Source organism: Perkinsus marinus (assembly GCF_000006405.1).
Source record: "Perkinsus marinus ATCC 50983 genomic scaffold scf_1104296934368, whole genome shotgun sequence".
Taxonomy (NCBI): Eukaryota; Perkinsozoa; order Perkinsida; family Perkinsidae; genus Perkinsus; species Perkinsus marinus.
Window position 1 is genome coordinate 77,455 of NW_003214825.1, and position 14,581 is coordinate 92,035.

At 46.0% G+C, this 14,581-nt stretch overlaps 2 protein-coding genes across 2 annotated transcripts in view; one reads left to right on the forward strand and one right to left on the reverse strand.

The window, feature by feature from the left end:
* Positions 1-322: 322 nt before the first annotated feature.
* Positions 323-4,585, reverse strand: Pmar_PMAR022579 (sphingosine kinase a, b, putative; the record flags this gene model as incomplete). Its single annotated transcript, XM_002784890.1, has 13 exons — positions 323-339; positions 420-497; positions 1,051-1,140; positions 1,417-1,533; positions 1,588-1,667; positions 1,712-1,813; positions 2,337-2,423; positions 2,635-2,715; positions 2,780-2,839; positions 3,213-3,307; positions 3,968-4,045; positions 4,102-4,182; positions 4,544-4,585. The coding sequence occupies 13 exons, from the start codon at positions 4,583-4,585 to the stop codon at positions 323-325; spliced, it is 1,008 nt and encodes a 335-aa protein (XP_002784936.1).
* An 8,115-nt stretch (positions 4,586-12,700) lies between these two features.
* Pmar_PMAR022580 (glycerophosphoryl diester phosphodiesterase, putative) overlaps positions 12,701-14,581 on the forward strand; it is a gene marked incomplete at both ends in the record, with an annotated part of 3,053 nt that continues 1,172 nt past the window's right edge. Inside the window, 6 exons of the mRNA XM_002784891.1 lie at positions 12,701-12,912; positions 12,977-13,167; positions 13,422-13,483; positions 13,531-13,776; positions 13,987-14,070; positions 14,223-14,437. Coding sequence (XP_002784937.1) covers positions 12,701-12,912; positions 12,977-13,167; positions 13,422-13,483; positions 13,531-13,776; positions 13,987-14,070; positions 14,223-14,437 — 1,010 coding nt within the window. The remainder of the gene's footprint in view (positions 12,913-12,976; positions 13,168-13,421; positions 13,484-13,530; positions 13,777-13,986; positions 14,071-14,222; positions 14,438-14,581) is intronic.

A 14,581-nucleotide genomic window follows, 5' to 3' on the forward strand; every position in this document is an offset into this window, starting at 1 on the left:
CCTATGAAGTCACAAACCCTTGAGGCCAACTCACTCAACGCTCATATGGTTAAACTTAATACAACCCGCTAGTGATTATTTTCGCTGAAATTTTCCAAATTTCAACGACGCCATACAGGAATTCCTTCAACATTTTCGATCACATAAGCTCTCTAACCATTTAATAGCAATCAGGAGGTTTTCTAATACAACTACATCATCACAAAACCGAAATGTTTCCAGGACCAACACTAGCACTCTGACGAGCCTCCCAAGTTCTCATAACCGCTGAACCGAGTCACATTTCAATTCAGAATCTCTACTGAAGTGTGCGTGATTCGATTCACCCGTAAATCTGAACTAATAGTAATAAAAAATAATATAAAATTAAATATAAATTAACCATTATCATGCAAAACCTGACGAGCAAAGCGAATCACCTTCGAACAGGTATACGTCTCGATCCACGGTAGAGCCAGATGTGTGCCACTCCTCATTGCCAACAATGTTTTGACCGCCTAAAAGTGACAAGTCGGGCATGTCAGTAAAAAGCCGCCACCAGGGTTCGAACCCGAGACTTACCTGCCACCTACTACAGCTCCTTATCACACAAACGGACAATACACCATCGTCACATCGCGCATTTGGATCCACAATGAAATCTCCTGAGAGCAGTATACAGGAACCTATAATGTTCCCGGCTAGGAACACATTCTTCAATCAGTTTCCCATGTAAATGTCATCATCACATTAGTAACATCATTTTCCCCATTGTTATCAAACCCTGGGGAGACGTTATTTCTCAAAGCTAGACGGGTCCATGACAATACAGTGGAGTTTCACAACCCGCTTTACGCGAAGTGGCGGAGTAAAACTCGGTGAAAAACGCGATACTCCTTTAGTAGTCGTAGTCTACGACATATAGTTATTATAGTCATATAGTCATATAGTCATATCCTTTATAGTCTGACATATTCTACGACTCGTAGAATATGTTTTACACTAGTGTTTTTTCATATCACTAGGGTCAAGAAACTCCATTATACCAAGCACCCCCTCCTCCCACCCTACCTGCGGCATGACTAACGTTGGTGACTGTGAGGCTCATTATTGGTCCTCTTATTGTCGTTAGCCAAGTCTTGGGCTCGGGCAACCCTAAGCCTGAGTAAAGAGAATTCCCATGCAAGGTTAAAAATAATAAAACTTTCTCCAACTGATCACTTCCATCAATGATCACTTCATTGAATTTTCACCCTAGTGATATGAAAAACACCAGTAAAAAGATACATTTCACGACTACTGCATATTTCTTTTTCACATAGTATTACGCCACTTCACGTAAAACGGGTCGTGAAACTCCATCCTATCAGCGCCCTAATATGACGAACAACCATCACTGTTGAGCAGCTAAGCTTCAGTGAGGTATTCTCATCTCACCAGAAAGCTCCTTGGGAATAGGTTCCTTGCAGTAGAGTACTATATGTCCAGCTTTGCCGTCCATACGAAGAACGCTAACCAAAGCCGCGATTGCTCTACCCACTTGCCGAGGAAAACCTGGAAAAATGACAACCGTGGGAATAGAACCCGCGTGGCCAATCAATCACCCACGTCCAAGTGCTCGTCGTGTTATCATCTCCACATCAGCTATGAACCCCCAACAGGTCATCGTGAGATCAACTACACCGCACCTACCAAAAAATTACTAACTTTAACTTTCATATACGCATCCAACCCTTGGTCTTCGCTAACTCTGCTCTCCTCATCAGCCGCCGTTTCTGTACCATCGTCCGGAGCAATCGAAGACTCTCTCACTGCATGATACAAATCCAGAGGCCTACAGTGTGGGAGTAGTAGGAATATATGTAATCGCTTTCCTCAGCTGCTGAGCTCAGGAGTTTCCTATACAGTGTGGGAGTAGTGGGAATATATGTAATCGCTTTCCTCAGCTGCTGAGCTCAGGAGTTTCCTATACAGTGTTGGAGTAGGAATATATGTAATCGCTTTCCTCAGCTGCTGAGCTCAGGAGTTTCCTATACAGTGTTGGAGTAGGAATATATGTAATCGCTTTCCTTAGCTGCTGAGCTCAGGAGTTTCCTATACAGTGTTGGAGTAGGAATATATGTAATCGCCTTCCTCAGCTGCTGAGCTCAGCAGTTTCCCCACCATTATAGAAGTTTACATATGAATTCGGGTGAAAGTGCTCGGGAACCAACAAGAAATCCCCAAAATTTCCTCAATATTGTCATATTGCCACCTACACATGAAGTTGACCATGTGCATATTTTTCCACTCAACGGAATATGCGAGGATCGAACCCTAGACCTTCAGGAGAGAATCCCTCCCCTCTACCCACCCACCTATCCTGCCCGGTATAAATCGCGTCTAACATTCTCTTGCATGCCAAGTATGCATTCGGCATTCCCAAACTATTTGCCAGACCGTCGCTGCAAACAACAAGTCGAATGAATTCACAATCATCGACGTTTTTTACGGTAAAAAATGCGCAGAAATTTCCGCAAAAATTTTAGAGGTAAAATTTCTCCTCCTGAACAATACGACTACCGCGAGCATTTCTCTCTACACGGCGATAACAAATCACAATAAGATTCCTAGCGGAGCGAAGCATGAAATTTTCGAGAGACCGGCCCATAGTACTTGGTTCCCGCCGGGACTATTGCAAACGGGAGCCTTGAAAGAAGCAACTCGAGTGTGGAAAGAGTTTTCGACGAACTATACCTGAACAGAAAATTTGGTATGCACGCATGCACATGATGATAGTAATAATAGTAATCAGTATTACAGTCCCTGAAGTAACTCATGTAACAAACAGTCTCCTCCTATTACAGCGACAGCCGAGTACCTGAGAACCATTTGCAGTACACTTCACACAGCCAATCTATCTCATTAATATCTAATCATAAATATATCATATATATTCATATAAAACTCAGGGATGTTATTATCGAGGTTTCACCAGTTTTACGTGAAGTGGCGTAATACCCCATGTGAAAAACGCGATATTCGCGGTGATATGCAGTGATCGTGAAATGTGTTTTTCACTACTGTTTTTCATATCACTAGGGTGAAACTCCAATGTTCGATCGATACAATACCTATATATAGTTCTAATTCGAGTTATTGCATACCACATAGTAATTGTCATTATATGTATATTATTTAAAAGCCATACCACTCGCCCCACGAAAAGCCATGTCGCATCTCACTGAGCTCACCGATCAATATCGAGGTCAGCCCCCACGTCGTAAGCATGCCCAGCATGTTCAGTGAAAACAACCTCATACGGCACTTCACTCCGATCGAGCATCACCTGAGAGGAATCCCACGTGTAAATTTTCGAGCGATTTTCGACGAGTAATTTATTCCGATGATCTCCAAAGGCAGCCCCTTTTTCATATTTTCAAACTTTCTCCGTAATCGTCACAGAATCACCAATGAAATTCTCCAACATTTTCCTTTCTGCGGTCAATGACTTTGAGAAAATAAATTCTCCGACTGCCAAACCATGCAATTCGAGATGATCATCAAAGTAATAATCCCCTAGTGATAACTACATAACTATAAAGATATTCACTACAGTGCGTGCCAATTCGATCTGCAAATGCGAGAGAAAATTGTGATTGTTTTCCGAGACTATTGTTCTCCGCATAAACAAATGTAAATATTGCTATGAACATGTGATGGGATAATGATATACTTTCGAGACTATGATAGCGACAAGTTGTTCACTATCATTAATCCCGGAATAGAAAAGACGCACATTCTTCACATTTGCATAGCATCAAATCCGCATGCACTTACAGGAAGCAGAAACTACCTCAGCTGGAAAATGCAAGAGCAATCGACTCTTACTTGAAAAAAAAATATTTTTTCCTTTCAAATGAAAATATTAACTTTATTCGGGCCGCGAATTTTATCAATTTTATTATAAATTAGATCAACTCCACATTCTCCTCCTCCCCCGTAATACCTTCACCACTTTAGTGAACACTTTCCGTCCGAGTCCTCCACCAGAAACGGGATTACAAATCACCAGGAGTCGAAAATCCTGAGGTCACTATTATTATCCGAGGCGGTGGCGGCCGTAGGAATCGAACCCGATACCTTTGGTAAGGTCCTTGGTGTTTTCCCATCAGAAGATTTCTCAGGAACGTAAGCCGCGGCGAGCTCGTACGGCGACATTCTCTGAAAATATGAGCACATCATATTTCCGCTTACGCCCAGAATTCGAGACGAGCATCCAAAGATTGTAACATTGATAATGATGGTGACACATGAGTAAATATTCCGCTATAGAAATCCAAGAAAAATCACATTCGCATCAACCAAAGTGAATTTAGGAAATTTAACAGGAAAATCTGAGCGACTATATATAGAGAACATACACGAATACCTCCAAGCTGAACTTTGACGAGCTCACTTCTGAACTCAACCTATGAGCACCCTAATTTCCAAGAATGGATATACAATAGATCTGTGTGCCTACCCCGAGTAGTACCTTGGCATGCTGTACAGTTTTCCGAGGATATAATAGTATAATACTCACCGCTACGACGAGGATGAAGGAGACGCCAAAGCATGCCCACATGACTGGGTCCTTCAGATTTATATATTCCATAATCACAAATATTACAATCCGTCTTCTCCCCGATCGAACACTTCGGGAGAGCCAAGATGAATTTCTACTAACAGCAAGGAATCCAATCGTCTCTCCAATGAACAACAACAAACACGAGCAGTGATGGAAACAGAGCAGATGAAAATTCTGGATACTCAGCGCACTGGCCATATTTTCATACCAACAACGGATGTGTTACTTCCACGCCTCAACTGCCACGCTTGCGGCCAATAGGTTTTCTAGTATTAGAACAGACAATGATGACCACCTGTCACACTTGTATCGCGTTAAGTGAGTGATAGTGCCAATGTTAGATGATCTCTCAGATTACAGCCACTGAAAAGGCCGTCTCATCTCTACTTGGTAGGGAATAGGAACTGAGAATCGGAGTGACAGAGAATCGACTCCGAGTAAAGTGCGTGGGATCGCACTGTGAGGATACACGAAGTAGAGGTCGGATCGTAGGCTGAAAGTAGAGATTTTTATCGGTCTGTGGACGCTATGGATTACCATGTATCTGTACGTATATGCACTCGTAAGTATTCGCATATGTGCGTGTTAGTTGTCACTCGCCACGAAAATGGTGGGTAGATTGTTCGGCAACAAATGAGGTTCAATTCTCCCAGTCGTGGTTGACGCGTATCAACTTAATAGCCTTATCCCCAGCGAGGACTCTCGCTTTCCTCTGTCAAAAACTGAGTTCTTCAGTGGACTGTCTACCATCGGAGTGTTCTTGCAAGAAGTCTTCGGTACAGTGTAACCGTGTACTCAACCATGTACTCGAAGATTCATCAACCTCGCCCGCCCGACAGTTTTGATATATCACTCATCAATTCAGAAGCATGACTAAGATAAAAAGTATCTCCCATCTTAAACTACTTGAGTTAACTATGTCCGCTCCCAAAGAAGAATATAACCGCATCAGTGATGGGACCGACGCGGCGTCGGCGACGCCGATGTCCATCATCTACTATTACTACCTCATACTCGTAGTTTTCATTCGAGGAAACCCATAGACGGCATACATGAAACTGGTGCCCGCAAAGTGAAGATTCACTGCGAGACCAGATTCACGTATGCAGACCCGAACATGGTTTCCAGTATTACCGCAGCTGAGTGTTTCCCCACCAAGAAATCCTAGTGTACTTCTCTACGACGTAACTCTCACTTACGATATCAACTTCAAATAGGAAATGTAACTGTCGTGTTCGTGTAGGGGGCGTTCGTTTTCGACAAACTGTCAAATGCGATACACGATCGTAAAAATGACAACTTGTCAATTTTAGTTATAAGCTTCCTGAAGCGTTATTTCGACACTACTACTCGTCAAGTTGTCAAGAACATCTAGGATCAAGGCGGTCGTGATCTGGACAACTTGATAAAAACGTTGTTTATCAGCTATTAACGTAGTTTGTGCCAACCACATGTTGTCGAAAGTCCAGTTCGCTTTCATTATTGACAAGGGAATGACATAATTGAGGCGATGACTAACTTCGACAACTTGTCAATTCCAGAGGATGCTATTTGAAGATACTCGATTTTAATATTTATTTATAATCTATTTGAAGATACTCGATGGATTTTGCGCCACTGTTCATTGATATCTATGTATTACTGGGTATTGCGTATACATTCAATGTATACGCAATGTCATTGAATCTTCTCTGCTACATTTGATTTCATCTCGGAATTTGCTCTTGGTTGCTTTTTCATTGTGGTAGGGCTAATTTTTGATGATAGTTGGCTGCCCTTAGGAGAGGTTCATTATTCATGACTGAATAACTCTGAGTCATGACGACTCTGAGTATATAACTTCAACTTCGAACTCCACAATGTGTGTATAGAATAGTTGAAAGGGACTCCAAATCTATACAGACTAGTAGTGAGTAAGAGTTCTACTAGTCAAATTCTTGTTCGTTGCGAACAAGAAAGTTTTCCATGTAACACTGTGAGTGTTTACATGAATAGGGTATCGAAACACACGTCAATGTTCAGTAGATCAGTAGTGCATGCACGACAGTAGACGCAGAGCCGTGAGCCTCAATCGCCTTGAGGGCACTATATGTGGCAGGCTAATTATATTTAAATTGCGAGACGTAGTAGTAATGATACATTGATACCGATGGAGAATATGACAAGAGAGGAGTTGAAATTTTTGTATAATAACCGCCAGTGAGAACGTCTGGCCGTCGATGTTGGAAGTTGAGGCTGCATTAGTAGAAGTATTGGAAGAGTGAGGCCCGTACTCGAAGGGAGAATTATCTGGTAGCCGGTTGATTCTGCCCATCTCTTGTAGGTACTCTAGAAGGATAATTTCATTCCTTTCAAATCTATGGAGTACTGCCAGACGTTGATTCTCCCTCGCTGTAGCTCTTCGTCTCTGCGGCAGATGTGTGGATCTGAGGTTGACACGGACCTTCTCGTGGAAGGCAATGAGCTTGTCAACGAAGATATTGATGTTGGGATGTTGACGGGAAGGGACATGAGATCCCAGTGAAGTATGTAAGGCTTCGGTCGCGGTGTTGGTAGTACCAACTTGGTACGATGTGCTCCACCGGGTCTTGCGGCCCAATGTACAGGAGGATATGTGGAACCTAGTATTGTGAATACCCAGTTGATATATCCAGAAGTATACGCAATATACCCGAACTTACGGGTGTCGGGTTACTAAGGGAAAGGTGATTGGATCGAATCCTTGGTAGAGTCCTATATTTGGGAGGGGAGGTGATGACTGTTGATGAGACTCACCGTTAGTGATTGGGGAATGGCGTAGTGGTTTGAGTAGTGCGTTTTAGAGGAGAGTGTCGTAGGTTCAATTCTTGGCAGTGGCATTGCCAATGCTGCATTGGTGGAGGTGGGAGCCGGTGACTTCACTCTGGACCCCTGCGGGGTTCAGAGTCGGTAGCTGGAAGTAGTAGACGGTGAGTGAGCTCGTGACCGAAAGTGGAGTCAGAGCACACTGGCCCAGTGTCACTGGGCCGCCGCCGGAAACAGCTACCGCCCCAACCGTGCGTATCCCACCACCGGGTCGCAGTGGCAGAACACCCATCATGCACACCCGTATCTTGGCTTCCGATGCCACGCTACGGATAATGCGCGCGCACAAGAATCAGGACGCAGTACGCAAGATACGGGACGTTTCAGGATACGTGAGAAACGGCGAGCTATGGGACGCTGTACATTCGGATTCAGCGTTCAGTTCATTCACTCTTCAATCAAGTGCTTTGTTGAACAGAGTCTGTTCTTTGCAGTTGTTGCACTTTGTCTTTGTAGTTATTTGGCCGTTGTATCCCTTGAAGCTGGACATCAACCTCAGTATCCACGGCAGTACCATTAACATCGTCTACACCAATGGGTTTACTACTAAAGGTCCGACTACTACTGGGCCATCTATTATTTCTCTTGCTCGGATTCCTCGTGGCTTCCAATCCACTGGGCCGCCGAGGCAGGCGAAAGGCATCGGACAAATACTGCTGCCGAGGCTCTTCATGGTTCGCTTGAGGATCACTTTCGAGTATGATTTTATTTAAGAGTCTCAAGTCAATACAGAAGTCTTAAGTTCTCTAAATCGAATTAAAGTTGGAGCACCCACCCCGTATTGTCTGACCAAAAAGACAACCTAAGATATGGTGATCAGCAACGCAACGTCTATTGCCGGGGCGTTACACGCCTGTTGGCGTATCGCAAAATTGTAAGGCTTACAACGACTAATGCACCGTGCATTAGTCGTTGTAAGCCTTACAATGCATATGCACGCTAGAGTGGTAAAGAGCGGCAGTGAAATCCCATGCCATGACAGAAATAAAAGAGGAAAGGTCGATAAAAACTAACGAGACCAGTGGACGGGAGTCTCCCAATCCCACACAGCAAGAGTAGCGGTACCTACAGAGAGAATTCATAGGTGGAGGTGGTTAGCTTGGGCAAGGGTGAGTGAAACGTGAAGCAGTTCCTTAGTCGAGTAGAGGAGCATGAAGAAGGTGATCAGAAACATCTCCTGAGCGAACAAGCCGTTTCGGGTCGAAACTTCCGATCCAAAAAGCGAGCGAGATACCGAAAGGTGCTTCCCGGTGCCCCTAAAATGCTACCGGCACCCCTAAAATGCTGCCGGCGCCCCTAAAATACTAAAATACTCCGCTCGCCCCAAAATTACTTTTTTCGCCCCTAAAATACTTGAGAGCTCCCTCGGCGCCTGCGGCGCCGACATGATGTCGGGGACATCTCGCTTACACTTCTCTTTCACTAATCTATCCCACTCGTAAATTATCTATTCGAGTGGTTTTCCTACGATAAAGCTGTTGGCGAAGCGAAGTGATCCGTTGACGAAATTCGCGGCTGATAGGTTTGGAGTCCAAACTTTGGACTGACCTCTCCGCTGTCGACTCTCGAGTAAAGTGGCATTTCGCCAAGCATATTGGCATAAACCAAGTGAAACACTATTTTCGTGCATTAGCTTGGCTAATATCTTGCATTCGTGGAGCTGGACAGTGAAAATTTCACTGTGAAATGTTGTCGAAAGTAGGAAAATTTTGATGATGAATTTGAAGTTTGAAAATTTGAAATGATTGCCAGATTAGGATTCCGACAAGCTGCAGTAATTTTCGGAATGACAATGACCGTCATGATCGTAACTGGGAGCTCTCGTGACGAGCATCACCACCCCACGGATGGTCGCCAGCTACCTACAATCCGACCACATCTTAGTTGACTGTACCACTGATATTCTGGCAGCCGAGTGCGTGATGTTCACAATGGCTTCTATCACCCCAAATGGGTCAGCCTTACCTGTACTGGTAGGCTTAGTCAGAAGTGAGAATGCTGTGAGCATTGGGCATGTCCTCGAGCAGTTCCACAACTTGGTTAGAGAAGCTGGATACTCTGAGCTACCAACAATCAGACGAGTAACTCAAGATGGCTCACCCGCACTTCATGCAACGATTCAATCCTTCTACCATTCGACAACCATAACTTTTAGCTTCTTCCACTCCATGCAGATGGCCAAGGAGAAAAAACCTGCTACTATGGAGGCAGCAGTTTGGAATGAAGTGAAAGCCGACTTACGCACAGTCGGCTTAGCTAGCAGTGCTGCAGAACATCAAGTTCTCCTTCAACTGCTGTCATCCAAGTGGGAAGCGCGGCCAGAGCATGGAGTTACTGATCTCCTCAAAAAACTCGAGGAAGGAGGATGGTTGAACCTTGACAATTTCCGCTGTCGATGGACTTCACATCACACTGGGGGTATTGGTGGACGCACCTCAAATGCTCTTGAGTGCTTCCACAAGTTCTTGAAGGAGAAGTTGTTGAAGAATCATCGTATGCAGACTCTGTTCCAGTTCTCACACCTTAACCGGTCCGGAATGGAGGGCTGTGTCCAACTACAACAAGGACAAGTCGCTACGCCGATATGTGACGAAGGAGGACTGTCCTCCGAGGACAGGTTGGAGGCAGCTGGGATCAAATCCTGCTCCCACATGCGTCCTTGCTCGAGATCTTCCCATTATCGCGAGGAGAAGGCCCATACGTATATATTCACCGAGAAAGCATCTTAAAGTAACGAGGAGGCCGAATCCCAGCTCACAGCAAGGATCACACTCAACTACTCAAGTTTCGATCAAGTCCGTCGAATCACTCACAACGACGTTGTGACAACGTCATGCTCGTGACCTACCTTCTGACTCCAGATGTTAGGACATTGCCGAAGGATGGTGGACCCCGATGCACTTGCTCGAAATATGCTCGATGGGCAAAGTGTAAGCATCTCGTCGCTCTTGGTCATTTACTCGGTGTGGACGACAAGCAGGCTTGGGACATTGTGAAAGCTCGGCTCGAGAGGAAGAAAGCTCGAGTATGTCACGGACTCAATCTACCACAGAGGCCACGATATGGACTACCCAGGAAGAGACCAGGTCTCTGATGGGGTAGGTCCTACCCCATCAGAGACATCGCGAATTTTGCACTCGATGGGGAGGGGTCGAGGACTTGATGACTTCCCATGGCCCCCACATCATCGCCCTAATGAGGAAGAACGCAAGAACCTGAAGAAAAGAGACATCTCAGAATATTGTCAAGGTACCTTCGACAGCGACAGCGTGTACTGCAGCTCAAGACGCTGCTCTCACAACTGGTGGCATCTGGACTGCGTCGAGACATGGTGTCGAGAAATCAACTACCCAACTCCCGACATGAACAATCCGAAGGCGCCATAGTACTGTCCAAGATGTCGACTCCTACAATCATCGCATCCAACGAGCTCAAGTAAGAGGCCAAGTAGAAATTCGGATCAAAAGCATGACTAACACACCATACAGACTTTGCATTCCAAATTGGAATTTCCAATACCGTGGAAGTGTTGATGTTGGAAAAGTTATAATTCACGATTCATAGCCTAGTATCACAGCAAGATATAGCTATGTTACAAAGCTTACGTGCTCTAGCTGTTATGCATGGCACGTATTGCGTGTTGTCTACCTTGGCGAGTGGACGAATCTGATCGATATGAGCCTCGATACAAGAGCTGCGGAGTTCGAGGAAAGCAACTTGCTTTAAGCAAGTCTTAACCCCCAAATATAATGTTGTCCGATCATCGGAATCCCATTCAATATGCTCAGGTCTGGGCAGGGAACTACAGTAGTTATTCGGACGAAATGGTGATCATGATACAAGGTTATGCCGCGGGTACATACAGGCATCCGTCTGACTGAGTAGACCAGCACAGTCGATAAGGCGGCCGTGGGCCGCCGCCGGAGGCTTCGATTGAATGTGGTAGAACTTCTGGGACCTTGGTGCTGGCAGACCCGCTCCTTGGTGCTGCACGACCCCCCGGGCCTAACCTTCGGGCATCAATTTGGCGAATACACCGGTAAATTATGTGATAACATCGAGCCGTGAATCAACGCCCGTGGCGGCTTCCCGCGGGACTTCTCCGGAATCGATGTTCTTATGAGCTTCGGATGTTATCAAGTTGATTTCCTTAGACATCAAAGATCATGATTGTGGGATTGGAATTCCGATTTGAATCGCTGAACTGATATTCTTATATATTTGCGCATAGATTTTCTCGCGCATATGAAATCCCCATCCACATGCATAGCGGCCCCATTTGCCGAACATATTTCTAGATGTTGTACTCCTCTGGCATAGCGGCCCCATTCGCCGAATCCATTTTTGAATGTTATACTCCTCTGGCATAGCGGCCTCATACTCCGAATACATTTTCGGACGTTTTACTCCACTGGCATAGCGGTCCCATTCGTCAAATTAATTCTCACATGTTATTGTAAGATCAGTTTATCTGGACGGTTCGTTACATATACCCTAACAACTTAAAGTCCGCAGGTACCCGACTCGAGGAGACGACTGTCATTGGTACACGACTTGAAAAGATCAACTCCTAAGACAAACTTGGAAGACAGGGGTGTCAGTGATGTCTTCTGAGATGTGGCCGTCAAATGTTCCACCATATAGAGAGGACCCGTCAAGGGAGTCATCACCGTAGTCAGCCTCGAATTCCAACATGATAACACAACTTCTCCGACGTGGAGGCTCCAAGACTTGAGAGATAGACCTCAACCAAGAAGTCAAAAACTTAATCTTTTATCCACGAACAAGGGACAACCGTTTCGGTTGACAACGACACAATGCAGGAACATTGCACACATACTGCGGGTGGGTGAATGTCTACAGTAACTAACTCCAAGGGCAGATAGGCCATTTCGTTGGGGCACAGCTAGTAGCGACAGATTGTCACTGAAACAAGATACCGTTCTAGTGTTGGCGTATCTGCCTCATTGAGGAACCGCCCTAGCCATGAGTGTATCAATGGCAACATTGTTGTCGTATCGGCAGGATACAACTCGATACCATGGTGGGAATTGATTCTATCACGGCATATTTTGAGCCGTTTCGCCGGGAAGCATTTGATTGTATCATGTTTTGGCATATCTGCCCCACATCGGGACCGGCCTAACTAGCAGTGAAATATCAGGGCATATCTCAAGCCCTCCCACCCGGAATACTTGACTGTATCCCATTTTGGCATATCTGCCCCACTTGATACTCGAAAAATCCTTAGCCATTCTCCGCCCGTCCATGTCCGAGTCCAATCCCTCATCCCCCCACGACAGTTGGTCCTCCATCTCCGACACCGTCTCTGACAGGAAGAAAGTCACCTTTGAGGAGGGAGAGCTTGGGGGTCTCGATGGAGAGGAGGAGGAGGAAGCCATCAGTCGCTGCCATATCTTTATTGAGAACCCGGGGCAATGCGTGGAGATGATGGATAATGACGGAGTTGTTGGCAACGAGTAAGTGGACGTTAAAGACGACCACTTTCGGAGAACTAGAGCTATTCAACGCCGTGGGTGTCAGATACTTCATCCGTGTGATGCTATTCGATAGCGCTAATGCTGATCAGCCTCGAAGTGTGGTCATAAGGAACGATGAAGTCGATGGTCAACGACAGACTCCGTCCACTGGGTGCCTCGACTTCTCAGAGAGCGCAGCGATTGAGCTCGTTAAGGGCCACGACTCGAAAGAATCGTCAGAGAGAATCATTGGCCGTAAGTTTCACTCATGAGGGGTTTGGAGCGAGCATACCTCATAGAATGAACGCGATGTCTTCTAGGCGTCCCCTGTCTCACTTTAGTGCGATTTGCATAACCTTTACGCGATGCGATTCCTTTATTTAAATCCCCTTCGCTCAATGAACGACGCTCGCCTACAGAACCCATAGATCTCGACTTTCGTGTTCCCTGTCTTGTGGCCATGATGAGTGCGACGCTTGATGAGAAAAGCCATTGCGGTCATCGTACAGGCACTATGATTGGAATCGAGGACTTATCGGAGATACAACTTTGCAGCTCCACAAACCTCCTCGTGAGTACCAGGATGCCGTTCACCGTTGGACATTCTGACGGCCACAGGTACGGGAGTTGTATGATCCCACTTCTCTACGCAAGGTCGGCACCATAGATCTTCGTTTTGTCATCGTCACTCTAATGTCTGAATACTATCGAGACTCCCTCAGTGGACCATTGAAGAGTGACCGCACTGGTTGTGATGTGACGATCATTGGTCATCGCGGCATCGGCAGTGATGAGCAGGGATCCAGGATTAGAGAGAACACACTACTCGCGTTCAATCAGGCTGCCAAGTATGGTGCCAACGCTGTAAGAAAGTACTGTTCCTTTTCTCATACTCTGATCGGACGACTGAACTAGGACTTAGTGTAGATGTCCCCACCTTCGCGAATGACTGTTAGTGAATATCAGTATGAGGCTCGGATTCTTCCGTGCGCTTGTAAGGCGGGTGGCTCGCTAGCTAGCTGGGAGTTATATTCAACGCCTCGCATACGGATCCGTGAGTACCAGTTGATCCAGGTTGAGTTCGACGTATTCCTGACGTCGGACAAGCAACCCATGGTTTATCACGATCTTCAAATCACGGCTACCTACGGCCAGTCAGTGACACTGCCTATCACAGCTCTGTCGAGGGAAGGCCTAACTACGATGGACGAGAGCTCGAGGAGCCGAAAGGAGCGCCGCCAACAGCAGCACTCTCGGGCGGCACGAGGGGTGATTATGATTCAAATAGATCCACCCTATCGGATACTCAGAGCCTCGGGTCTGAGAATCATCCGAAGACCAGCCGCCGAGCGACAGCCTTCGTTACTTATAACCGTTGCGAGAGTTCTCTCGGGCTGTTACGTGGGGGCTCGTCCAATGAACTCGATAAGCGCCCGGGCGTTGCCAACATGCACGATGGGTTGCCGACGCTGCGCTGTGTGCTAGAGGGGACACCGTCCACCTTGGGAGCTCTAGTAGAAATCAAGTGAGCTCGGCGTGCCATTCTTAGGCTCATGCTTGGGTCAATGTAAGATACCCAACAACCGAAACAGTGAGAAGATTTCCGTCGAGGTCGTGTCACAGTCGCAATACTGTTGTTGAGGTTATTCTCCAGGACATAGTGAACTTT